Genomic DNA, 27615 nt, shown 5'->3' with positions numbered 1-27615 from the left:
GGCTCCTGAAAGTCACCTGGGTGCCTCCCAGGAGCTACGTCCCGAGCCGAGGAGATCCATATGGATTCAGCTTCTCCACAAAGTGGGGGAAAGCAGACTGTGAAAGCAGGGGAGGGAAGACAAGGAAAAAAATCATGCAATTTTCCCCAAAGAAACCAAGGTGCTGAGCTAATGCTTTTATAAAGCTGAATGACTAGGCAAGAGGTGGGAAGGAGGACTTTCTGATTGTCAGATTCGTGAAAGTGGGAAGAAGCTGAATACTGGGGTCCCAAGGGAGAGAGAGACCGTGCTTCAAGCAGAAGCTGGGAGCTGCAGAAGGGGAACCCAGCAGAGGTGACCCAGAGACCCAGGGAGGCACTAATAGAGATTTTGGAGATCACCTCAAGGTTGGAAGGAGGACCCCTGCACCAGCAATGTGTTTACTTCTTTCAGTATAGCTCCTACGTGGTACAAAGCATAAACTGATGGCTTCAAAGAGCTTTCTGCAAAAGCCATGTCTGTTTGCTTGCGGGCAAAACCTCATGCCTCAGACAGGTGAAATCAGACACTTCAATGTATGCCCTGGATTCTCAGAAAGTTCCAAAAGACCTCAAACCTCATCCAATGTCTTTGAGATCAGAGGTAAGACTGATATCCTGAGCGCAGACCCGAGCAAATGTGTTTTCATGTGCCTTAGTGGAAGGCTACACCTCTAAAAGCAGTTAACGGTTTTCCATTAAAGGGATGCTTTTCTCCTCGGGTTGTTTGGGTTCAGAGTGCCTGCGCACATGGAAACACCTCTCCTCACCTTCATTTCAGTGATCCAGGACTGAGCAGCTTCAGAGGGGGCACACAATGGTTGTGCAAATAAAACCAACCAGGGACAATCACATCTTTTGCTCCTCCAATGACCAAGGAGATTCAGAGACTACAGGGAAATACAAGCACGAGCGAAAGCCAAAAGGTGCTTTTTACTTCCCCCGTGATGACAGTTAGGTTGGATTGCACAAAGAAATCTGATTCTTGCCAGGGTAAGCAAGCTCTTCTTGGCCCTACAAAAACTATTCCCTAGGGCTTTCTATCTCACCCACGATGGATGTGGATGGCACTGGCCACTCTCCACTTCAGCCGAGCCTCGGGGAAGAGATCTGTTGCAAAGGAAGAGAGGCAGGTATGTGTTGTGACTGGCTGCCACCTGGATAACTTCAGACTTAGTCCCAAAATCATTAGCCAGTTTTCTCTGTTTCTAACCAATGAACAAACAGAATCCCTCCCTGGATCTGGAGAATGGAGGGAGACTGCAATAACCTTGACAGATCTCGGGGAAACGGAGAGTCGAGAAACTCTATTGAGACAAAGCTCCTCAAGTGAGATTAACCTAACTAATCTGAAGTATTCTGTCTTCACAGGAGAGAGAGGGAGCCACACGACCAGCTTAGCCCAGGTTAGTTACATGAGGATCCCATCCCCACAGTCTAGTGGAAAAAACAGCTGGTGTCTCTTCAGCCCAGCTTTAGTCCTAGTTTCAGTGCTAAAAGATGGAACAAATAGATCTGGCTCATGACTTTGACATTTGCTCTGCTATCATCATCAGCTCTATCTGATAGAATGACACTACTTAAGCTGTGGTAGCCAGAGGAAATCCAATGCTAAGGAAATGGACATTCATTTAATGTTTATCTAGGATCTGCTCCACCAATGAATTCCAGATGTTGGCTTTAATTGTCGCATTCTGGTATGTTTAAGCAGCAGGAGTTCGTAAGGCCGATTTGTAAATCAATCTGGCAGAGTCGTACTGAATCCCATCTTTGCCAGCTTTTCTAAGTAAGAAGATGCTCTTAAAATATTAAGTACTTAACGTGTCTGCAATGCAAAAGGAAGGAAAGATTTTTAAAAATCCCTCCCTGACGTTTTTCTCCTTTTGCTCCTTCTCTCCTTCATTTCCTCCCTGCAGAACTGCAAGACAAGCCATCCCCCTTAGATGAGCGCAGTGAATTTTAGCTGTCTCAAAGCTAACAAGGGCAGGTATTAGGATGCCTCCCTGCAACATGGGTAGAGCACCCTGTTCCTCACTCACGTACATTCCTTCTGAGTAACTCTACTGATTTCCCACCACAGCCAATGGCAACTGCATGCATGGACTACATCCAGCAACAGTGTTCCTGATATTTGAGCCTGGAGTTTTCTTAAAGCGGAAAAAAAACCCCAAAAATTGATTACTGCAACCTTGGGACTGTCTCAGGCCCCAGCTTCCATGTTCTTATTAATTTGTATTTAACTGTTACAGCAGTTACAGCTCATATCCAGAGGTGGTACAGAAATGTCTTTCATACTCTGAAACCCAAAGCATCGTACAAGCTCCGAGTTAGACACTAGCAAACCTCGCAATTGTTTTGTGCTCAGTGTGACTTCACACAACAGCTGAATGTGTTGGACTGGCGTTAGAGGGATTGCTTATTGCAACAGGCAACTTATCAGTCAGGCCTTGCTTACAGGAGAGAAAACTGTTAAAAATAGCTTCAGCTTAAGTACTATGTCCCTACTGACTAGGGCAGACACTATAGCTCAGTAAAATTGCTTTAGAAACCCGTTTTCTCAATTTCCATTCAAAACACCTGCTTCTGAGAAAGCACTTCGGTATTCAACACATGTGAACCTACTTACATTTTCCCAGGAATGTGTGCTTACTACAAACATTTTTCAAAAGGTGTCACTGGATGGTTAGGTAAGGTTTCAAAAGCTTTCAGCATTGGCAGTACTTATCCCATGGAAGTTCATGGGAATTCTTCAAAAGGAGTTGACTCAGCCTCGGCTGACTGCTTTTGAAAAACTCCCCTTTATCTTCCATCTTTGACGGCCCCAGAGATAAAGTGCTGTAAGTTCACTTTACCATCCTCCTTTAAAATTACAGACCTCTAAGTGGGGTTCACTTCTTCCCTCACAAAGAACGTGAAAAGCATTTCACTCGTGGCCTGAGTCATGCCGTATTTGAAGAGAGGTTTGAGAAAAGCAGTGGCTAAAAATCCACCCATTACTTTACACTCTGAGCAGAGACCAAAGTATCAGCAAAGAACTGGCAGTATCATCTCAGCTTAGCAGTGGTTTAGTATTTGAGGCCGGAGAAGAAATCTCACTGCGTTACACTAGCAAATCCCCCAAAATAGGCAGGATGAAGTGACCTGGCTTGAAAATACCTTCCAAGACCATGGGACCGTGTCTAAGCAAGGCACAAAAGCAACACCATCCCAAGAAGTTAAATCATTATCACTCCGCATCCTGCAGAGCTGGGGTGGCACCAGGTATCGTGCCACATCTGAAAGACAAAAAGGCAGCTCGGAACTCCGTAAGGGAATAAGCAAACTGATTATTCCCCCATAGCAAACAGGGTCCCCGTGCTAAGTGTCAAAAAAGCTGGTATGAGGCTCCAGGTCAGTAAGAAATGCAATAAAATACTGTAAATACTGCTGCAGCAGAAATAACAGGAACGATGTGCAGGCAACTTGTTGGGTTATATTCTCTATGTCTGAAACAGTTTCTGTGGTCCATAGCACATGAGTGAAGATGTATAGATTAGTCCCCAAACACAGAAGAGTGCTTTCTCCAAAGAGCAGGTGGGAAGAATCTAGTGAAAATTGTAAAGAGTTTGCCCTTCAGGACATGCCAGTGTGGCCTTGGAGGAAGGGGGACACTGTCACAGCACCTACAATATTCCCTCCCTCACTGCAGATGTTGAATGGTGGCAAAAACATTAGTTGTGAGCAGTCCAGTGTGCAGCCTGTCCTCCCATTAAGCATGGAGCTTTGAAGAGAAGAAGGGCCAAAAATTCCTGAGAAGAGCTAACAGAGGTCAAACAAACAAACAGCAATGACCACATATAGGCATAATTTCAGTATTTAAGGTTTAACAGTTTAATTTATAGTTGAGTATGTCCATGACCCAGGTTTTGCCTAGAACAAGGGTAAAAGATATTCAAATCATTCCTGGCAAAGGGCTGGGAGATACACACGAGCGCTGATGGGACTGAGGATGTCGGGTGGCCAAATTCCTTTCTAATGCAATTCCACCGATCTCCTCCTGAAAGTTGTTGCCCTTTTGTCTGTTTATCATGGCAAGATTTCAAGGGGCCACACAAAATTCTCTGTAACTACCCAAGGACAGAGCACCTAGAGAACAACCTCTTTTTTTTGAAGGTCACATGGACATGTTTTTACAATGGCCGTGATTACAGCTTCTCAGACACCTCCCCAGAGGCTCTGAAAACCAACCCAGAGGAAAGGGGATGATGGAGTCCCCACAGATGAAGTCAACCAATCTGCCAATGTAAGAAGGAGATGGCTCACATCAGGAGCACGCCTGTCAGGACGAGAGAACACCTAGCACCTTGCTTGCATTTCAACCCAAAGGCACAGACCAGCTTCTCAAAATTCACGCTCAATATTACTCACTTCCCACAAGGAAGGCTGCTGCATCTTCCAAGCCTCCTTGAAGGAAAGAGATTAACAAAACCACACTCAAACCAAAGCAGCTCACAAGAGGCCTCAGCTGAAAGAACCCTCTTGATGTCGAATTCCCACAACTTTCTCCTGGGTTGGAGTTTCTCCTGCCAAAGCACACGTGAGGGCTACCAGGAGAAACTGCAGTGGGCTTGCAGTTGTCAGGAGACGCTGCAAACAGAGCACAAACACTGGGCCGTGCTGGGGATTGGGGTGGTGCCATCCCTCTGCTCCACGAGATTCCTGGGATTGCTCTGGAGAGAGCAGCAGGCAGGTCTGGGAATCCCAGCCCACATCTGAAGTGGATCCAGCTCCCTTCCCAAATTCCCTGCCACCGAATGAGGAGGACTGTCACTAGCTCTTCTCTTTCCTGCCGGCTGCACATTCAACAAAGGTGAGATGAAGATCCGTGTTTACTTCAGCAGAAAGGTCATCATGATTTATTTTAGCTTGAAAGAAACCAACGCAAAACCAACATGCCAACTCATATGGTTTCTCTTTAAGAAGAGAAACATCTAATATTGGACCAAAGAAAACTCAACGAAGAATTTGGTGGTGATGCTTTTTCCAAACCAAAATACTTTTGTGATGGAGGATTCAATTCCAAATATTTCAAAGCCCTTTGTTGACAATCAAGCAGAAAACTGACTCAACTCGATAGTTCAACTAATCTGACAACATTTTTCAGGGAAACAATGAATTGGAATTAAAAAAAAAAAAAAAGTTAATGAAAGTCCTATGCATCATTTGGATTGTGTGATAAACTCAGATTTAGTGGCTGGGTTGGCATGAAGAGATCAGAAAACCATCCATATTCTGCATTTTTTGCCCCATAACCTTTGTAGTGTGTCTGTAAGAAAATTATATACACGCACGGAAACACACGTATCTGTAGCAAGATGAAAGAAAATAAGAAAAGAAGAAAGACATCAACTGCCTTTGTTGCACTGGATCATTTGAATGGAAAATAAAATCATTTGCTTCCCTTTAATTTACATGAAATATTTTCTGTACAGGCCTGTTAATAATTTAGCTTGTTATGAAACAACAGCATTGTTCTTACTGTTTGTCTCCCTATTGTTCTGCCACTTGCAGTAATTTAAAACAACGCAAAAGAAATCACAGACAGATGCATTGCGTAGAGGACAGATGTGTTGACCCATACAGTGCTTTAACAGCTAAGCTTGCAAGGTATGTTTATGTTCTTTGCTTTTACTGCACATTAAAAGAAAGTTCTCTTTAAAACATTAACTTGAGAGCTGCAAAATACATCATGGGAGTAGAAAGTGAAAGGATAAATTCTATGTTATCTGATTCGTTTTACTGCTCGGAGGGGTTTTATTTCTCCCCTCTTTTCCTTGGCTTCAGTGCGAGGAGCAGGTTCCACCCCGTCAGCGCGACCAGAGTAAAACTGACATTTTATGAGTGGAAACAGTCCAAGGATGGTGGCTTATGCTCTTAACATCCTGACATCTCAACCTCTGAGAGCAGCAGCGGCACTGCTTCCAGTGGCTACAGAACACCTTAAAAAGCAGCACAAACTGACAACGAAAATAAACTAGGGTTGCAGCACTGCTGGAGTCTGGCAGCCCTTAACAAATACAGCAGCGTCTGGGTGTTAAAATACATAAATCTGTCATCATTACCAGGCTAAGGGGTCGTCATCCTATTCACAAAATAAAAGAACTGTGCATAATCAGTAGGGCAGGGAGTTCAGAACAAAGTATGCCTTTTACAAACTCTCAACTGCTGATAGATGGATGTTTGCAAGGGACTTAATGTCTTTAACAGGGTACGTTTAAGAAGGAGTATAGGTTTCAGAACTCCTGGGATTAGTCCTTTTTTTTTCCTCTTCTTTTCCAAATTTATTGCCAAAAGTGTATAATGTAAACACTCAGGTCTTCTGACTATGAAACCCACGTTATTATAAAGTAAGAAGAATCAAAGGGTTCTAGCACAATGATATTATTCATCAAGCACAACATAGAAAATGTTCCTTCTTTCATCAAACAAAAATAAATTGGATTTAAAAATAGGTTTATACACTAATTGCCAGCAGTTTTGTTGGCTTTTTTTTCCTTTTCTTCATCTTTTTCTTAATGTGGATGCCAAAGACAGCACAGGAAAGGTAGAGAACCAGACCCTACAGGAATGTAAAAATACACCTCCTCAACAACCATACATTTTAACAGGCGATGTACCTACATGTATGGATCAAGAAGCAGCACGTGAGCGATCGATGGTGTGTATGTGCATTTACACATACAGAGGCACTCTCCAAAATCAACATTCAAGCTACACCTTATAAACTAGCCCAACCTGGTGCTGTTCTTTCTATTATAAATATAAATATTCACTCTGCCTTAATTTACAAGTGTGCCTTTTGTGCATTTCTGAGTTAACTGATATCAGAGGGACTAAAATTTGGCTAAAAGATACATCACTGGTATTTACTGGGCAAACTGAGGACAACAGAGCTGTATGATGGCACTAGTGAATGGGGCACAGTGGTTTCTGGCAGAGACCTCCTGGAAACACTGTGCCCATGAAGCTCAGCCCAGCTTCAGCGGTCCACTGAGTCCAATGAGGCCATGCTAAGTCCTTCACTCCCAGCCTTTGGCAAGAAGAAGAGGGATGGAGCAGACATGCCAAGGAAACGCTGTCAGAAAAAGAGGAGGACAGTAGTAGTTGTCAGAAAGTCAACAGAAAGATCCTGCTACTTGGGGAAGATGAGCATCTTGGATGGTTGGCAAGGTGGTAGATATCCCAAAACTGCTGATGACCAGGTCTGCAATTAGCATGATGGCTTCTCATTACTTGGGGTGCTATTAATTAAAAGACTCAGCTACTATTCTGCAGTCACAGCAGATCTTGGCTGGTAATCTAGACCACCTTCTGCATCACCTGCTTGGACCAGGGACTGCCTTGGCTTTACTCACAAATGCAGCTATTTCTAAGCATTATAGATCCGTAGATGTGGACAAATCAGTGGCTGTGCACATCAGCATTGCTCTGTCAACACAGGCTGAAATTCTGCCCATTAGCTGTATGGAGGATTGTAACAAAGATAACTCTGATTAATAAAGTCAGAGGCAAAAGATGTTTTTAGCCTCAGACATACTGACGAGAAAAACCCAACATGTATGCCACAAACTCGTTGGGATCAGAGGCTAATTCTATTAATACCGTTTAACAGAAGGAAGCCATAAATTGCTCAGATCAAACACACTTTTAATGTCAGCCTGCCTGGCATTGTGTATTGCTTTCATTCCCAAACAAAATTTGTGCAGCAAACAGAGCTGCGGTTCGCTATTTGCATGGGTGTAGCAGCAGCTACACACGCCAAAGCATCTGTAGAGGATCGTGGGCTAAATGCATCCATATGTCCTGCATGCCTCGAATTTACACTGGCTGCAGCTCTGGTTTGCCACAGTCTACCACAGGATGGAGTATGGGGGGAAATTATATATCCATACATATATGTATGAATTTCATGCTTACATCCATGGAAAAAAATCTTTTCATTTCCTTTAAATTGTGAACAGGTGTTGTCACCTTCTTAACTTGGCTTCTATGTTACAGCTTCACGAAGGGAAAAAAGAAATCCACCCGAAACAGTGAGGCTTTTGTTAGCCAGAACATGATGTATTGATAAGCATACTGTAAAGTTTGTTATAAAATCAAATGAAACTAATAAAACCTAACAGAGATCTTGTAAAAACTGTGGACATTATACAGCATTAGCACTGAGTTACATTATAGATCTGGACTCGGAAGAAACAAGATTGCTGCCCGGTTGTGATATTTTCCAGCCTTTTACACCCATCCATCGAGAGCCATCAGTCAAATCACTCAGTGCTACATTTTTTATCAGTTATTTTTAGGATAGTTACAGCTAATATTGGCACTCACATCATCACCTCTTTATGGAGAAAGAGCTTTTCAAGAACAAATTATTATGGGCTGTTGTGACATCAGTCTAGTGTAGCACTCATCAAAATGACTAAAACTAGTGAAATCGTTTTTCTGCAGCAATCCAGGAATAGTCACCTTTTCATTTTGGAGTATTTCTCTCTCCTCCTTTCCTCTCCCAGGACAGTGGACATTTTCCAGGACTAAACGTGCTGCATATGGGGACAGGCAGTTTGTCGGCCTCTGAGCAGGATTCCCCAAATGAGGAGGAGATGAAGCACCACTGAAATTCGGGGGACAGGAATAACTGATTGCTTTTAGATTCCTTTTAACATGCATGCTTCTGCTGTCCCTGGGCAACACCAAGTTTGGTCAGGGTGTGTGTCTTTACGCCTACACTAATAAACACTCAGAAGGAAGAGCCCTGACTTGGGTGAGGGCATCATTAGTCAATGATGAGTCACCTCCAGTGGAAAAGGAGCTTCATTTCCAAGTGAACGGATTTAGCCATGAGTTAGCACCAAAACATGAAAATATTCACATTTTAGGTACCGAATTGACTCCTCTAGGCAAGGGGATCGGTTCATGCAGATTGACAGTCTCTTACCACAGGCTGACACGCAGGATCCCCTCACTTGGCAACATCGCTTAGACAGGTCTTGTTGTGATCCGAGGCCCTACCTGCATCTCCACAGAGGGGTTGCTGTGACCCAGTGACACCATGCCACACACTGACAAGAAGTCCTTGTGCAATGATTGCAATTGATAGGCCTTGAGTAGTAAAACTAAGGCTCCCCTTTTCTGCTCAGCTCCCAAAGGCCAAAACCAATCTGAGCTTTAATTAGCAACATAACTATTACTAAGCATCAGCGACTATGGCCAGATCCTCATCTGGTGTTAATCACACTGCGTATGCACAGGAGGCCACCAACGTAGATCCAGCTGCCGAATTGGGGCCTTAACAAATTAAACATGAGAACTTTGTTACTGTTTATTGTCACAAGGAATTCTTCATTTCCATATAACAACTGCCTAATCTTCATTAGTCATGATTATATGCCCTGTGATTGTGTTAACGGTCCTGCACTGGATGGGCTGCCTTTCACACTTTGTGTTGAAGTAAATGCACTAAAGATGGATTGCTAACTCCATGCCATGACCAGCACAAGCCACGCCACCTTCTCAAATGCAAATACTGCACCTTTTTTTCTTTTTTTAAGTGTTGACTCATTTGAGTTTTTGCTTAGCATTAGCAGTCCCTTGGTGCACACATTGCTGACTCAATGTTGATTCACATCTTCTTGCTGAGCACATCTTTCTCTGGTCCCCAGAGTTTATTAAGAGGCCAAAACCCAAACATAAACGAATTTGTCATGCTTTTCCAAGATGGCTGGTGGCACCTGACTCTGTGCTACAAATGTTTTCTCAGCTTTTGCACTATAAATGAGTTCTGAGACACAGATTGATGACTTCATTGGAGAACTGTAATGCAAACCATATTTTACTGTACTCAACTTTTTTTTCACACACCATTTTCTACTACTATGAGCAGAAAAAAGCAGATTAGAATAAATATCCATTCAGACATTGCCATACTTTTTTTTCAGGATACTTATGCTGACTGTTTAAAAAAAAAAGGTTATTTTAATGCAAATTTTTCACACATGCCTGTTATCAGAGTTGTCTTTGGACAAGCTGTAAAAAAGCATAAAATAACAGCTGGCTCAGCAGGAAAAAGCTACTTTAAAGATAAATCATCCAATGTCAGGGAAGATTCTCATAACAATCAATTGCATCAGACAGACAGCAGACATTTAATAGTAAATTTGATTTGTTTGAAAATGAGATGTAGCTCAATTTCTGAACAGCCCATCAGAGGTTTAAGACAACAAGCTGCGCTCTTCCTCTAGTTCTCCGCATCAAGATTTTACTACTCCACAGCCCTAATGGGGCCAAGTGGCTTGGTTATTCAGAGGGCCAGGCACCAGAGAGGGGTATGAACGGGATGGATGATTTTCACCAAAATCTTCCTCCAAATAAACCCAAAGAAGAGAAAAAACAATTACAGCTGTCAGAGATATGGGGCAAGAAAGAGAAACACTGGAGCAGCTGTTCCTTGGACTTCAACGGTGATATTTTTTGATGGTATGCTGAGATGCACCCAAGCAATCTACAACCTCCAAGTAAAGCAAGAAATCTACAGTGCAGAGACAATCCTAAAGCCCACTCTTGCTGCTGCTTCCTTTTCTTTCCTACAGAAGGTAATAAGAAACATGCATGCAGATACAAAAATAGAGGCAGTTTGATCTTTCATCACTTGGTTAAGCAACTGATGCAAGATGAAGTATTTACTGGCAGCACCTGTAGCAATAGCCCTGCGTGTTGCAATGCTGGCACACCTTGCAGGATTTGGCCCATAACACTTCTGCAAGTGAAAAGTCCTCTGTGTTGTGTATTAGTGAAAGAGCTCATTATGCTACAGCACAAATATTTACTAATAGCCCTTCCTACAGCTGTTCACCAACAATTTTCCCGTCAGAGAATGACCAGACTTCTGGAACAAGTGATACTGTTTATTATTGCAGAAAGAGATGGTAAATGGAGGTTGTCCAGCACTTCCTTGTTAGAAGACTTTGTTTTCAGTTATTCGTAAGTCAGGCAAATCTCACCCATGTGGGCTAAGATTTCCCAATGAGGGCCTGACGGCTGGATCATGCGATGGCTCCATATGTGCCACCTCACAGTTTCTCCAGGCTGGCCACAGCTTGATACAGGCTTCAGTTATACCACCACACGCTTTTTTTTTTTTTTTCTGCAGAACATACCTCCATTCAGCACACAAGGTGGACAGTTTTCAAATAATGAGCAGCTATTCAACATTTTGTTTCTTTCTCTTTGGCCTTAGGCTTCCTTTTAGAGCACACTGGCAAGGAAGTTTTATTCTGCAGTAAAGAAACCGCAGGTTTCAACCAAGCATCTAAAAACAAAATAAAGTTACTTTTCACACCTGTAGGTTATAAATCAGCTCTTCTGAATTGACTCAGCTGGGAAAAAACCTTAAAGATAAGATTTTCATGGGCATCGTTGTGCAAATAACTGTTTGGGAAGGTACAGCACATTTGTTTTGGTGAGCTACAGATAATTCTCTGCAACAAGGAACCATTGTACTTAATAACTGCAGTGCTGATTTAATACTGATTAAAGAGAAGTTCCTCTTCCAGCATTTGTCTGCAGTGTAATTGGCATCCCAAATCTTGTGGTAAGCCACAAAAACTATTAAGCCTGGCTAGGAAAGGAAATTGTAGTTTCGACTTATGTTGGTTATCTGCTTTTACTGGCTTACATTTCATGCAGGACTGTATTAGAGCAAGATTCCTTGGATCTTTGGGATCCAGGCCCCACAGTCTGAGAAGATGGGGAAACAAGCAGGGCAGAAACCAATTGCTACCATCTGGGTTGGCAAAACCTTTGTCTGAGAAGCAAGATCAAAACCCCAGAGAAGACTCCCTTCCAACACAGCAGCAGGAAGATGCTAAATTAAGGAGAAAAGACTTTTCCCAGTGTTATGAAAGAGGAACAGTCTTTTAGGGTGAGATTTAAGAGGTTTAGACTCAACTCTGAGCCGGTTTAGACTCAACTCTGAGCCACAGCTCATATTTTATGTGGTCTTCAACTAATCACCTGGTCTCTCTTTGCCTTAGTTACCATCTGTAAAATCAGAGTAATCCACCTCATCCGCACTGACAGACCAACAAGTCCTCCAGCCAGGCAACGTGTAGGTATGTCTACCAGACGTGTAGAGGCAGACCTAAGTTTGCTCTGCTTGTACACTGAGCTGGCTGATCGCAAGCAAGATTGTCACAAAAGCAGAAAAGCGACATTCGAACAGGCTTATACCAAAATTATTACATCTCACAGAGACCAACCTGCAACCTGCAACATGGACAAGGGAGCTCACTTCTGCCATGTCTGCCGTCACCCACTGGTGTTGGCGGATCCACTGCCCTTTTTTATTCCTTTGTAGAATGTCACAGATTTTTGTTGGTTCTCTATACTCTAATGGAATATAGACACTAATAAGAGTTAAGATTAATAAGAGTTATATAGCCCTGAGTGCAGGCAGAGAGGTTCAAGACAGCTGAATTTTAGTCTCAGCTCTCTGTAGGACCTCACGTAAACCACCACCTTATTGTGCTGCAGCGTACATATATATAACACAGGTGTGACAGTTCCTCACTTGCCAGTGGCGTGGCTGAGCTCAGCTAAAAGCATATAGAGTAACTCAAAAATCTGCTAATAAGCTACCGTATAGAGTCCAGATATTACTGCTTAAATTCCCAGAATGTTTTCATGTCAAAATGGATTTTATTTTTTCCGAGTCCCAATGTTTAATGAATCATTTGATGCTATTTAATATCTTAACCACCTTGCCCACGTCTGACACCTGCATGGTTTTACACATTTGGTGTCAGAAGTAAAGCTTTTTCTCCTTTGAAGCAGTGGGAGAATAGAGAGGCCATATGGTTCAACAGGCCACTCTGCCTAATGAAGTTTGTGCTTTCTGGAGCACAAACAAAACAGCTCCATCAATTTGATCTTCATCCTCAAAACCGACATGCAGTTGGTCTTAAAACACTGCCTCCTTCTCAAAAATCAACAAAGGATTGATTTGCTCTCAACCAAAAGCATTTTCACCAAGACGAACACGAGCATCTGGCCAACGCATTAAAACTTTGGATCCTTTGAAAGAATAAGTCAGTGATACCTTGTGTTTACTTGCAGACCTTGGCAAGAAAGACACTAGGGGAACATTTGTTTTCAGGGCAAATTGTTCCAGTGAAAAGCAATTGGTTTGAAACGCTACGTGAACACATCTGTACCACTGGAGACGAGGGACATAAGTAATCTGTCAAAAATGGTCTGAGCAACAACAACGCACAAGGGTACACTGTGAGAGAAGGAAGGAAGGTGCAAAGAGTCTAAGAAGTACTGGGGTTAGCCAGCATTAGAACAAGGATGCATGGAGATGAATGATAACTCAGCCCATATGTCTGCCACACATTTAGTTTAAAGTTAGCCTTTTCTTGGCACTTGGTGATCAATATTTATTTGCATAGGGCTCAATCTCACACCCACAGAGGCCAGTGGGAGCTTGCCATTTCCTGCCATAGCTGCCCGATGAGGCTCCAAATAACTAGTGTTTGTGCCCAGGGCTTTACAGTGCCAAATATAATGAACACTATTGTTCTTAACACAATTAAATTTGATAATCCAATTTCCCTGAGCAACTGAATTGTAGTTTTTGCCTCAATCTTTCCTGAATTCTAGTCCAACTTTCACCCTGTGCCTCCTGGCTTTTCCCTTTCATTTGTTTCTGTTGTGCTACCAAAAATAGTCAGAGCCTTCTTTGACTCACAGATGCCTCGATGCCACTTTGCCTTGGAATAATGGGAGCTGGCTTGGGCCCTGAGCTTTACAGAAGATACTGGATGACACAGACAATCAAAGACTTTGGCAACATCCACATACTGCAAAAGCACAAGCAGGACTGAAGCAGGCTCCTATAGCATTCCTTTCTCCACAACAAACAGTCAGGAAAGCACGACCAAAAGGAGTCTGTGTAGACATGACTCACTATAGACTATTTCCACTTCACCCTTTTTGCTCACTGTAGCAAAGAAAGATGGATGAATGTGCATAGGAAAGAGGTGAACAAGGAAAACCAAATCTGCAAACTCTGTAAACTATAAGATGGCTTTTGTGGCTTTAATGCCACTGATGCTACAGGAGTCATATAGCAAGAGGGTTTCCCTCACCTAAGCATCTCTTTCCTGATAAGACATTTACATTCTGGTCTCACTCCCACAGTGGCTCTGCAGCAAAGTGCATTCTCCAAGAATCACCCTGTTATCGGGTGATAATCCTCCATCAACAGCACCAAGTGTTTGCTACATGCTCTGAGTCCGTAGCAGCCCTCCTGCTGTGAAGGTGAAGAAGAAGAAATAGAACAAAACCAGGCCAAGTGCTAACCAGTAGGCAGCTGGAAACTGCCCTAAACTCTGTCCTTACTTCCACTGTCTGAGAGAAACAGAACTTTGTAGACGAGATACTGGGGGTGCTGATCAGGCAATAGGGTGATCAAGATACCTGATCTCACCCCCTGCTTTGTAACCCTCCCCTTTGCTCCCTCAGCATCCTCCAGCATGCCAAATTTCATCCAGCTCTTTCCCTCCTCATAGGCAAGGAGCAATGAGCATATTTCTGTGGCAGCCACAGCAGAGGAATCTCTCATTACCCATAGAAGTGTCTTTGGGGGCCTTCAGGAATGCTCAGCCCAGCAGGTGACCCCAAAATCCCGTTGCCAGGCCAAGCAAGCCCTTTGAAGCCAGTCAAAAGCACAGCCAGAGAACCCATGGTCACCAAGATGGCATCTAAAGCTTTTTTAATCCTGCCTCCACCAAGGGGATTTCTCAGGAATTGAGCATCCCTGGGTCATATGCCAGCTCTGAGCTTTGTTTCAATCTAAATATTACTATTCCTGAAGACACCACGCTTTGCAAAAGCTCAGTGCATTGATCTTCCAGCTGTGCGTTTTTATATGGGTGCCTTAACATTTGTTTTGAGAACTATCCTGTTACAACAGCAAACATAAAGATCAGTGTGACCTCTCCTTATCGCACAGCCTTTCCTGTGTGGAATTCATTGTGATCTGGACCCTAGTGACTATTGCATCATTTCTGTTTATTTGTAACCTTTGGCACTGCGTAATCTTATCTGCCTGCAGCCGGCTGCAGCAGAAGATGTGCAGCAACGTAGCCAGCTCTGGCAGTCCTCAAACACTGGAAAGGGCCGGTTAAGAGTGGAGGTCAGTAAATGATTAGCAAAGCAAATCTGCAACCACTGACAGCTACACAGAAATCAGCTCGCTCTCTCCCCCAGAGCAGGTGAGGCCTGGCTTTTCTCCAGCCCTACTCACCAATCACGATGAGGGTGTAGTTCACGTTGGTGCTGCCAAACCCATTGGTGGCTTTGCAAATGTAGGTTCCCGCGTCTTCGTTTTCCACCTCCTTGATTTTCAGCCCTTGCTGAAGGATTCGGAACCTCGTCCAGCCACTGTGGATAGTGCGTCCATCCTTCATCCACATGGTGAGAGGCGGGGGGTCACCCTCCACTGGGCACAGGAGCTTGATGGTCCTCCCTAGTCTTACGGACTGACGGTGAATCACTTTATCGGCAATCCTTGGGGGACCTAAGAAAGAACAGAGAGAGGAAGAGCTGCTATTACTTTTGCCAGTGATACAGCACTGATTTAAAGACCAGTCATCAAGCAGCGCACTACACTGACTGCTAGACAGAGATACAGTGAAAGATGCTTACCAAAAATCCCTTAGAACCAAGGCTAAAAATGCAGGCAATTACAGAAGGATACATCAACAGAGATACTGGTTTGTGCGAGACCTGAAGCTGTAGCCTTGCTGTCCTCAGCAGCTCATGCTAACCCACCAGGGAAGCCTGGTTCTGGGTTTCTCTTGCTTTTCCAAAACACCCCCGTTTTCCTATAGCAAGAAGGAGTCCAATACACAAACTGTTCAGCTGTATTTGGTAAAGCAACTGTAGCTGTTTTAAACTCAACACCTATCATGAAGGCAAAATTAGTAACAGCACTGGTACTTAAAACACTGCCCCCCCCAAATGTTATAATCCTTTCATGTTGTATGTACAGTAATTCTCTTTAATAGTCACCAGATGGGCTTTATCTGAGATGCCTAAGCCTGCAGTTGTTGGATATAAAGCATTCATTGGGTAGCCCTTCACTGAAAGGTACAGCATACCCTGACATGTTAACGTTGCTTATAGTCTAAAAGAGGGTATATTTATAAATTGCCTTGGCAACCCTGCTGGTTTGACCCAACTGACAAATATTTGTTCTTTGTAAAACATGACAATTTCATGCAAAACAGAGTGTCCCTGGAATGCCACAGAGTGAACATGCTGCCACATGATAACAGGATGCACTTGGACAGGTCAACGCTCAGAAAAAAGAAGTGATAAAGAGTCCAACAGTGGGAATGGTCCCAGAGCTGAATTCAAACCAGAATTTCTTCCCAAGGCTCTGAAAAGTTGGAGCAGAGAGTCTTTTTCCTGCATCTGCCTTTTCTGCCTTTTCATTAATTGCACAAGTTCCCCACACAAACTGCAATAGCAATGCTCTTCCCTGAATAGTCTATTAATGGGTATGATAACAAGTGCTTTGCTCTTGCATAAGGACAAAATGTTTTGCTAAGGATTGCTGATGATGAGTTGCACCCAAAACCCATAAGATGTTTGTGGGATTTGGAATTGTTCCCTCATATTTTATTCCTGTTCCTAGTGTTTTGCAGGATTGGACCCACATGGGATAAGCTACAGAGCTCATATTTGCACTTCCTCATGACTAATTCCTATTATTCCAATGTCTGCCTGAATTTTCCCCAGCATGACTAAGGCAGTACATACAGTCCAGCTCATGAATGACTACAGAGTTGCTGTTGCAGTTACTCATGTTGAATCGCACCCATGAATGTCGCAGCTTTGCTGATGAACAGAACTGCTGCTCAAGCTGAGAAAAGAGTTATAAACTAGCTTGAAACTCATTAATTAGTTTAACTAAGAGCCTGGTTAAACCAATGGTTCTTTCTTAGACACACTCAGATTCTGACAAACTGCTGAAGACGCAAAATAGGGATCTTGACAGCACTTATTCTGAAAAAGTCAGTCCCTGGCAAAGATAACACCCATCCCTGCACACCTTCTGTGGGACAGCGTCTCAGAGGCGATAGTGCCCTCCCATCCCCCAAGGGAACTGGCAAAACACCATGAGAAATCCCACTTGTCCAGGTCTTTCTCAGCACTACAAACCACTACAAACCACACTGTTAATACTGTTCACCTTGGGAGACCACCAACCAGCCCTGTGGATGGAGAGATGATCCCAAGATCCTGTGAATGCTGATGTGACACAAGCCGTGTTGCTGAATCTTTTAAAGAGGAAATCACAGAATCACAGAATCACTAAGGTTGGAAAAGACCTGTAAGATCATCCGGTCCAACCATCAACCCAACACCACCATGCCCATTAAAGCATGTCCCGCAGAATCCACCCATCAGGAGGGGTTGTGTCTGCTGACTTTGATAAAGCAGAATTCACCAACACCGGGTGAGGATCCAGCCCCAAATTCTGCTACATTTCCCTACATGGTGCAGCATCACACTCAGTATAAAAGAGCAAAAATGTCCAGACAAGTCCACAGCTCTGTTGAAATTCTGTGTTGGCCCTTGGAGAGATCCTTTCTGACCTAGAGCTCTACCAAACCAAGTCAAATTTAAGAGTAGCTTCATTGCAACATACTTGTGAGCCAGGATACTACTCCATGCATATTCAAATGGCAAAAACAGATCTATAATTAGTGCTGGGGAAAAATGTTTGGTGCAGGGCAAGCAGGGACAGTGGAGAGAGAGTGCCCTCCTCCCAGCTTGAAAACTTGCTGTAGCTCCTTCAAAATCCCTTTCCTTCCGACATTCAAGGTTGACTCCTGATGAATTTTGAGACCTGGAGGAATCAGATAGTTTCCCAATCACGTCATGTGCCTCATCGAGGCAGGCTGCACAAGCGGGTCTCCTCATGGCACCAGAGTTGCCTCTGGATCTGTCACATGTTTGGGTCAGCGGTAAGCTTGGTCCTCCTAAATGCCATTTTCCTTTGATTGACCTTTCATTCTGAGGAATTGTTGGATCGCTCTCTGTCACAGGATCTATTCGCAGACATTTATGACATTTAGAAAAGGGAGCATTTCTTAGAGCCTTTCTGCTTGAAAAGAAAAACACTAGCGCGGTGCTCTGCAGCCCTTCATTAGCCCCTCCAGTGACTTTCTCGGAATGAGGAATAAAAATTTCCCCCCGCTCTTTTTCCTGCTCTGAATTTTGCCAGGTACAGCTGCATGCACTTCTCAATGAGGTACAGCCTCAGGACGTAGATGTGAAAACCTTGCTTCTGTTCATTTGGTGCTGTAAATATTCCCACTTTATTACCTATCATCTTTGCATTAATGACTTTCCGCGCAAGCAGTACTTTTTCTCTGGAACCAGTGCCTTCACATATGCCAGAGGCTTCAGAGGCGCTGGCAAGCCAACGATAGCTGGACCTCCTGTAGATGGCTAGAGCAAGAATAAAATGTTGATATCATCACGGATCTCTGTCTCTCTTTCTAATGTACAGGCATCCACTGGGTCTTATTTCACTACGTATCTGTACAGCCCTGCCTTGGGACTGCGACAGTGACGGATGAATACTTTTCAAGTCAAGATACGCTTTGGCACATCTCACCACTCTTCTCTGTCAGTATTTGGAGGGGAGGCGGTGGAGAGGGGGAAGTGCATTTTGCAAAAAGGCCCTTTTGCAACATCCCCTGGGCAGTGGGTGCTGCTGACACAGAGCTGCCTCGCATGGCATACCGCAGAAATCCCACACTATCCAGATAGAAACATATTCCCCCTCTGAATCCATATATTAAGCTGCCCAGAACCAGCCAGGTTCCCCTGGAGTTTAATTTCTACAGCTTCTCTACAGCAGATCCATCTTCTGCTGTACGAACAGAGCAAAAAGATGTAGTAAAAAGATGCTGAGCACCCCAATTTCTGATGTGCACCACTGGTACTGAAGGGAGCTCCCCACCTTGCAGAACTGCCAGGGGGGTGGCCATGAAAGCAGAGTGCCCAATAGCTGCCAGGTCTCCCAAGGCGTTGATTTGGGGGTGTCCCTTGGTGGCTGCTTCCCATGGGGCTGGGGCACGCATGCGCTCACAGCTGAGCGCGGCGGCACGGGAGCAGAGCCCAGTGCGCAGCCCGCGGCCCTGCAGGCCGGATACATTTCTACAGCTGCTTAGAGAGGCAAAATCCCAGGAAAGCACCTGCTGCCTCACCTACAGCTGCCAGCGAGGTAAAAACAGGCTGAACCCTGGCTGCTGCCGACTTCCCATCCCTTGCCGCTGCCGGCTTCTGCCCTGTGCTCTAACGCAGCATTAAAAAGCAGACACAATTACTCCTCAAGCAGCCAGTGTCACGATCTCAGCCATCCTACACTCCAGCTTTGTGTTGCACGTGAGCAGAAATGATCGAATGTCTTTTGAGAGCAATACCCTACAGTTGCTTGCTGTATTGCCGCTCTTGCCTTGTTTGTGGGTTATGCATGAGGGCAATGCCACAAGAGCTGGAGAGCAACACCGTAAGGGATTGTTTTGAAACCTGAAATAATTTTGTTAAACCAGATCATTAAAATTGCGAATTCATATATCTACCAACACAATTTTTTCAATGCCAATATATACCATCTTTCTGGCTATGAGGGGATCCTGTGAATTGCCATGTGCCCGCACCCAGACTGGATCCTTTCAAGACAGAGCGGGAGAGAGCAGTGCTCTCTGGCCCTGGGTGTAAATCCTGGGAGAGCTGTCCCTACACCACACTCCCCCTGATTTCTTAGCCATTAGGCAGTGATTCTTGAAAAAATCAGCCCTTGTAAGTGCTGTGAACCTGCAACCCCTGATGCTCCTGGAGACAGAGGTAACTTCCCGCAGCATTTTGCCATGAGGTGCAGGAGCAGGGGCCAAAACCAAGGCCCCGGGTAGATGTTCCACCAAAATTAGTGACACAGATTTTTACACATTTTTGTAGTCGGAAGGAGAGGGGGGAATGGTGGGGAGAGAAAACAACCACCATTTCTTGCTTCCACTCCTGCGATTTTCCATTACAGAAAGGCAGCTCTCTGCGGCCACAGGGCGCTGCTGAGAAACAGCCTTTTAAGTCACAACACACCACGCTGGAGAGGGTGCAGCTGACTTCACAGCCTGTGCGAACAGAAGGAGCTATTACGATAAATTAAGCCCTACCTCGACACAAACCCAGTGTGGGCAGGTTTTCTTCGGTCCCCCTTGTCCTCAACCCAATGGTTTGAGAGAATCATTTCTTAATATTTCGGCCGAGGGGGCAGGGTAGGGTTTGACATCTGTGGATGTGACTTGGGAAGAAGTGACGAGAATGCAGCTGCCTTCCCCTGCGCCTGGTTGTTATTCTTTCTCCAGATACAAACTAAATATAACTTTGCCCCATAACATTCAAATCATTTTAGTTACTAGAAGGGATCATGCCTGGAGTTCCAAGGGCCAGGGTGCAATCAGGCTTAAAATATAATTTAAACAATTCAGACCCTACATTTTCCACCAAGTTATTTTCTTGCTTGTAGTTTCCCCATCTGCAAATACATATAAGTACACCCAGAAAGAAACCAACAATCCCAGCCAGATGCCAAGTTTTCTGTTCAAGATCACATAAGCCCAGTCAAACATTAACAAGGAAATGCCGTGATCACCTCGTTTGTTTTAAATATTTCTGCTCATATACATGCAGACAAGTGTGCAGATTTATTTGCCTCATTTACGAATACAAGCAACTGGAATCTCCATTCTGTTCCATTATATAAAAGACAGATCCTACACCTGTCTTGCTGAACAGCTGGGCAACTTTCAATTTATATCCTGCGATACCGCTCTCCACTATCCTATACCACAGAAAAGCCCCACTTGCTGCTCTGCTGCTGACATTGCTGTACAAGCATTCCTGTTCTCCCCCCCCAGCGCCTTGGAAGGGTGGGTGTTTGCCACTTCTTGGCAAAAGGAGTTATGTAAAACCCAAGAAAGCCTCTTTGCTTTAGCAAATAGCTATTTCCGGGAAGCAGCAAAAACAATTTCTAGAAGTGTATTTAAGACAGAACAGTGGAATAGCCTGGAGCTTCCTGTCCATATTTCTCACAGTCAAAAACACACACACATGTAATTATATTTTCCTGGACGACATTGCAAAGTTCATGCACTCATTCAACTCATACATGTAGTAAACATGATTTATAGCTCTGTGTGAAAACCCTCTAGATATATGGTGTTTTGATAGTGGCTCGAACCTAGAGCTATAATTTAGTAACACCTAGCAGTGAAAGCTAAATGATTTCCCACTCCACATTCCTAACTTTCCATGAACCCCTTTTACTGCTAACCTGGGGAGGAGATACTGCTTCTACAATTGTTTGGACTTAGTCTTGTTATTCCTTCAACTAAACTGCACACTAACGTCAAGCTTCACATATGGTGAACACACCAGCACTGACCCACGTCCTATGAGACCATTTGCCATGATACAGTTCAAAGTGAACTTTATTAACACATTAAACATAATTACAAAGAGGAAATTCCAAGGAAGGTCAACCAGCCTGGACAGTTTCTTGGAATGGAAAGTAATTTATAATATCCACATACTGTATTGTAAAGTTTATAAAGAAGTTAAATAAGTTTTAAGAGCCCCATGGGTTATGTATATTTTATTATTTAATACCAAACACATTCACTTTCCATGAAGATAAGATTTCTTTTGAAGGGCTGTGTTAGCAAATTAGCAAAGTCATTTACCATGAAGCACCCAAACAACACATCAACGCATGCAAGGAGTTAACATCAGGGACTGAGGTATCACAGACAATGTGCATCCTACAAGAATACAGCAAAGCAGAGAAATCTTTCATTATGACAGTGAGATGAAGGAGTTGGACAATGGCCACTAACCAAACCACTCGTTCCTTGTGAACACAATCTCTTACACCAACACTTGAGGCAACATTTGGCCTTCACCATACTCATCACTGTAAAACCTGATCCTCCAGAGCCCTCAGTACAAGGATGGTTCACACCAAAGTTGATTTCGTTCACCTCTCCCATGCTTCAGAACAAACATGGATGGCTGAAAAGGACCATCTAAAAGCCATGTTTAAAATTTGCTTCCAGAGTTGGTTAACTTGGGATATCCATTGCCAGAAAGCAGGGCTGGACAACTTACAGTTGGAGCTTAACCCTTACTAGAACAGTTTGACCCTCTCTGCAAGACTAACATAAGGATTTTACACTTACACTCTCTGCACATCTTTATTACCATTATTTGCATTGGCATTCAAGCTGTAATGATGGATCAACGGATAGGGGCCTTGCTATCCTGGGGGCTGGGCAAACACCTCCCAAAGAACAATTCCCACAGGGAAGGGCTTACAAAGCAATGATAGCAAGAGTTTCAATTACCATGAGTAGGTGTTCCTCAAAGTGAGGAACTCTTGGCTCTCTGCACAGCAGGAAGCCATTACATGGAGAGCAGAACTGATAAAAATGCTTTTTGACAGAGATAAAAGGATGACTGTTTTGCCCATGTATACCATTAACTACTGGAATAAGCAGTTCAAAGGACTGGTGAATCCAACATCTTTTCATATTTTCAAAACAAAACAGTCTGCATTTCCAAAAGGTATGCATTAGCCAAGTAAAGTAGGGTCAGCGTAGGGGTAACTGGGCCAAATGCTTTGGTATGTGACATGAGGAGATCAGATTAGATGAGCTAATGGGTCCTTCTTGGCTTGAAAACATAGGCGCCCACAGACAAAAACAATGCTTATCAAAAACAATCAAAAGATTAAAGAAAAAAAACAACAGCATCTCTCTAGAACAAAGACCCTTAGCGAGGAACACAAAAACACCGCAAGTATTTGCTGGCCAGCCCCGATGACTGGTCAGGCTCAGCTTTGGGAATAGTGGACTGTTTGCAGGAGCAAGTTCTGGGCTTGGACTACACAGCTGAAACCAGCAACGTGATGGAGAAAACAGCTTCGTGGATTCATTTTACAGCAAGTAAAGTGACATATTTTCTCTTTCTTCCCTACCTCTGTGGTAGGAGCTGCTTTCCTGATGAAATGGATATTTATTGATAGCACAAGAAGTGCTTGCCATATTTTTACATGAGTAATAACTAGCCCCTTGGGTGAAGGCTGCCAGTAAATTTTCTACTCTAGATGTTCCAAAAATAAGAAAAACTAGAATATTTGGGAACATGTTCCATTTAATTAAGTGCCCCGCATACACATTTTACTGATATTTAATAAAATAGTTATTGTATGTTAAACAATTGGCACTTGATTATTGCATAGATTTATTGCAGTTCAACAACAGTAGATGAGATACATATCTCTTACATGGTTTTTAAATCTTTTGAGCATATGTTTTCAATAATCAGTTGGTATTTATTTAACATGAAATTACCATCTTATTAAATTAAATGTGCATGGGTGACATTCAATTTCAAGTGTTGCTGAACATTTTTTCAGCAGCAAAAAATAGTAACTTTATCCCTTAGGTTTAGAGGTAGCAAACACAGAGGAGAGTTAGGATTACTTCAAAATACTTTTGAAGAAACAGAGTTCGTACGCTAGAAGTTTTCTCTTCTAGTGTGGAAGAAAAGATATTATTTATTGTTTCTTAAGTGCTGCCAGTGGGCTTAGCGTGGGCCAAAAGAGAGGACTAATATTTCTACTCTAAGGCTAAAATTATACTGACAGCGCAGTTCAGGTATGCAGTTCAATGGATAACCAGAAAAATTTTTTTAGAGAAGAGATAAGCACAACAAAGGTGTGTTGGCACACGTACCCACAAAACCTACGTTTTCCATTCCCATTCAAGAAGGCAAACTCATCTGAATAATAGCATTCCTAATTTGCTTTTTCAAAAGAAATGGCATTAAAACGTATTTTCAAGGTTCTGAAATTAAACGGCTTTTTTTTTAGCCTTGTTTCCAGGAAGGACAAACTGCCTACTTCTGGAAGAAAGCTAGAAATCCTCTGGCTTGAGGGAGTTAGGAGGATCCAGAACCCAACTGAAAATCCTGCCCCATAGCCCCAACCTGCTCTCACCAAACCTAACCCAAACCCGCAGCATCTCCACCACAAGACACACAGGGACCATTCCTGCCAACATAAGGCATCTGTTTGCTTCCCATAATCTCTGGGAAACAATCCAGTCAGGCAGCCCTGAATTAGCTTCTGGGGTTTATCTACCCCAATTTTAACATAAATACTATTGTACTCTGCCCTTCCAACTGCTTCCCAACCATACAAATCCTGCTTCACGAGCCCAGTGGATTTCCCAGCCAAACCGCCCACCACCTCCAAGACTCAGCAAAACAAACCAGACACTCTGCAAATCTCAGTTTAATTCACTTATTTTGTAACAAAACTCCCCACTTGCACAAAACTTGCCACCAGTTGCAACCACGTTCCAAAACCCAAGGCTTCAAAGACAGGCATTTACTTTTGAGCCAATCATCTGCTCCATTTTTTGTCCCCTTCTTTGTCCCCCCTGCCTACATGCAGTAACCTGTCGCCTAATCATTTTATTTGAACAGCTCCTAGAAAATAGGATGCCCAAGCTCACGTTTAGTGACATGGATTCCCCTTGAACTTTTGTAGTCAATATTTAACCCAGTCTAAGCACAGTACCAGGTTTAATAAGTAATTAGCTGTTTCCCTTATAGACAGAAGTTTGTGTGAGAGCTGCACAAGCAGGAAATTGTAAGTGTCATTGTTTATGTCTGCAGGGAAACAGAAACCACGATGGTTGACTCCGTGCCATATTCGGGAATGATGTGAGCAAGGATCTTTAAATAGTTGGTTTGCCTTCCTGCTAGTCCACAGCGGCGAGTCTTCGGCCATACACCGACACAGGGGCCTTTTTCATTTGTATTTAAGAATTTGGTTTTCCTCAAAACATTCTTTGAATCTTGTTTAACAAATTTCTCTCTAAGGGCTGAAATTGGAGAAGTCTTTACACTTCTCTAGCCAATGCCGGTTTCTACTGGCTTTTCCCAATATCCAACATACAAAAGGTGTGATTAGGGCATTAAGGGCTCAGAAGCAAAAAACATCCTGAACACTCACTCTCAAACATGAGACACTGCCAAAATATCCATAAGTCTCTTGCTGTTGGGAAGTCAGTGGCAGTGCCCTACATGGCAAGGCTGCTCTCAGCCCTCTCTTTGCTCTGCCCTCATCGCTGGAGGCTTCTAAGTTTGGTCACCACAAAAACGTGGTAACAACTGTTTGTTGGTGACCACAAAGAGATAAACACCGAGGTATTTGAGAACTGAAGATATTTTCAGAGGCTTCTCTAAAACAGAAAGCACTTCTAGCTGAATGGCAGCAGAGCAGACTTGGTATGGAGAGTTTTGGAGAAATGTTTTTCTATCAGAAAATGACATTTTTGTCAATAACCAAGACTTTGTCCAGTTTTCTCTTTCAATATTCCCTTTTTCAGTGTGAGAAATCTTTTGCATCGTAATTTTGGCAACTTAAAATGAAACACATACAAACAACGAAGTCAGGATTTTGAAAGTATATTGATAAAGCAGTAGTAATCTTTTTTAATGGGTTGCTGTATCTCTAAAATATGAAAACAGTTTTGAATTGGGACAGGAATGAATTAAAATACATTAAAAAATCACAAGGGCAAATATATAAATATGTATATAAAAACCTTGTCTTGCTCCAGAAGAAAAATTTTTTTAAAAACCCTCATCTTGCTCCAAAAAAGAAAAATGCAAACCAGAGCTGACGTTCCACCTTCTAAGACAGTAGCATTTTAAAATTCTGCCTGAAACCATTCACCATTGCCCTACCAAAATGTCCAGTTCATGGTAGGTGTGATGGAAGTGCTCTATCCAGTTCTCTCCAAATTAAACTATCATCATAAAGGTCTACCTTACGTGTACCTACATCAGTGTTTTAGTTTGGACCAGGGATGTGCGGTAAAGTTAATATTTTGATCATCCCCACCAATTATACTTTGCTTCACATCATGAAACAGTTTTGGTGCACGGGAACTGAGTTGCTTTGATATGAAATTGAGCTGCGAGGTGTGCTCCGGTTCAGAAGGGCATTTATATCATAGGACCAGATTAGGGCTATTCAGAAGTGAAACACCCCTCTGAAATGGGGGTGACAGGTCCTCAGCACCAAATGCTTTGCTTTACAGATCCAATCTTACCAATCCCCACCAGCTGCTAATGCAGACACAGCCAGCAATTGCTAGCTGGGTCCCCAGTAAAACAAAAGCAGAAGCTGTGCTCTTGGATTTCCATTAACGAGCGCTCAATATACACGACCAGACTGGAGCTGGTCCAGAATAAACTCCCAAAATGCCTGTTGTGTGAACATCACCTTCTCAGCACCAAATATTTCACTTTGAAGATTTGTTCCTGTTGTGCCAAGCTAACTTAGACACACCTGTACTTCTCTTCCAGGAGGGGAAAATACTTAAATGCATTTTGAAAGAAAGTGTTCACAAGGTTGATTCAGTGAAAACTTACATTTAAACTCAAGAGACACCAAGTCTCCCACACATGAAAACAGGGAAACCATCACTGAATTCTTATAGCATTCTCATCTGGTTCCCGCTCCCCAGACACTGAAGACACACTACATGATGTAAAAGCACATGATACCTGATGGTACGGGCAGGAGCCAGGACTTCTTAATGCATGAAACCTTCATACCTGCAGAATATTATATTGTCAGATCTCATATAGGAAACAGCCTCAGCTCCAGGCCATACCCAAAGGAAAGTAGTAACATTTTCCTCAAATGGATCAACCCTGGTCCAGTGCCACAGCACAGTGCTAAAACACGCGATGATGCCTGCACAAGTCCATGCACAAGCGACCTTCTGGCTATGCGAACTCCAGTTATCATTGGCACAGTCTGAGGGCTCAGCTGGTGCCTTGGCCAGAGGCTAGTCCAGATTTCTGCAGCCTGCCTGCAACCGGGCCAGCTTCAAACAGATCCACTTCCCCTGCTCCTCCTTTTCTATGTGCTGGCTTGCTCACAACAACAGTGTTAGTGCACTCTTAGGTGGCCTTTATTAGTTTTTCTAGTAGGAGATAGTAAAGACTTGTTGTTCTGTTAGGTTTACCATATCCGATCAGGCCGCCATGGTTTGCAACTACGATTGCCAGGTGCTTTTCTGGACAGTCGCAGGACTGTTCATCTTCTAAGATCAGATAAAATGAATGCATTTCATTTGGTATGTCTGAAGCTCTGCTGCACCCCTTGCTGCTCAAAAGCTGCTTCACTTCATCTGGGGGAAGGTATTTTTCCTCTAGCTCTATTGCACACCAGTGTGGCATATCTCAGGATGAATGGTATTACCAAAACAGCACCTAACAGTGGGTATATTCTGCCAAAATGAAACACTAAAAATAAATATTTAAAATATAAATCCCTTTAAATTCCCCAACTATCCAAAGGATTTGGAAATATTTCTCCTTTGCTGAAGATCCCGTA

The 27615-nt window shown here is 43.3% G+C and overlaps 1 protein-coding gene across 2 annotated transcripts in view; it reads right to left on the bottom strand.

Moving 5' to 3' along the window:
- FGFRL1 (fibroblast growth factor receptor like 1) overlaps positions 1 to 27615 on the bottom strand; it is a 177664-nt gene that overhangs the window by 73231 nt on the left and 76818 nt on the right. For both annotated transcript variants that reach the window (XM_059818041.1, XM_059818042.1), the window contains exon 3: positions 15361 to 15633. In XM_059818041.1, the coding sequence (XP_059674024.1) occupies positions 15361 to 15633 (273 nt within the window). The remainder of the gene's footprint in view (positions 1 to 15360; positions 15634 to 27615) is intronic.

This window comes from Gavia stellata, chromosome 5 (assembly GCF_030936135.1).
Source record: "Gavia stellata isolate bGavSte3 chromosome 5, bGavSte3.hap2, whole genome shotgun sequence".
Lineage (NCBI taxonomy): Eukaryota > Metazoa > Chordata > Aves > Gaviiformes > Gaviidae > Gavia > Gavia stellata.
The sequence above is the reverse complement of the archived record's forward strand: the minus strand, read 5'-3'. Positions and strand labels throughout refer to the sequence as shown.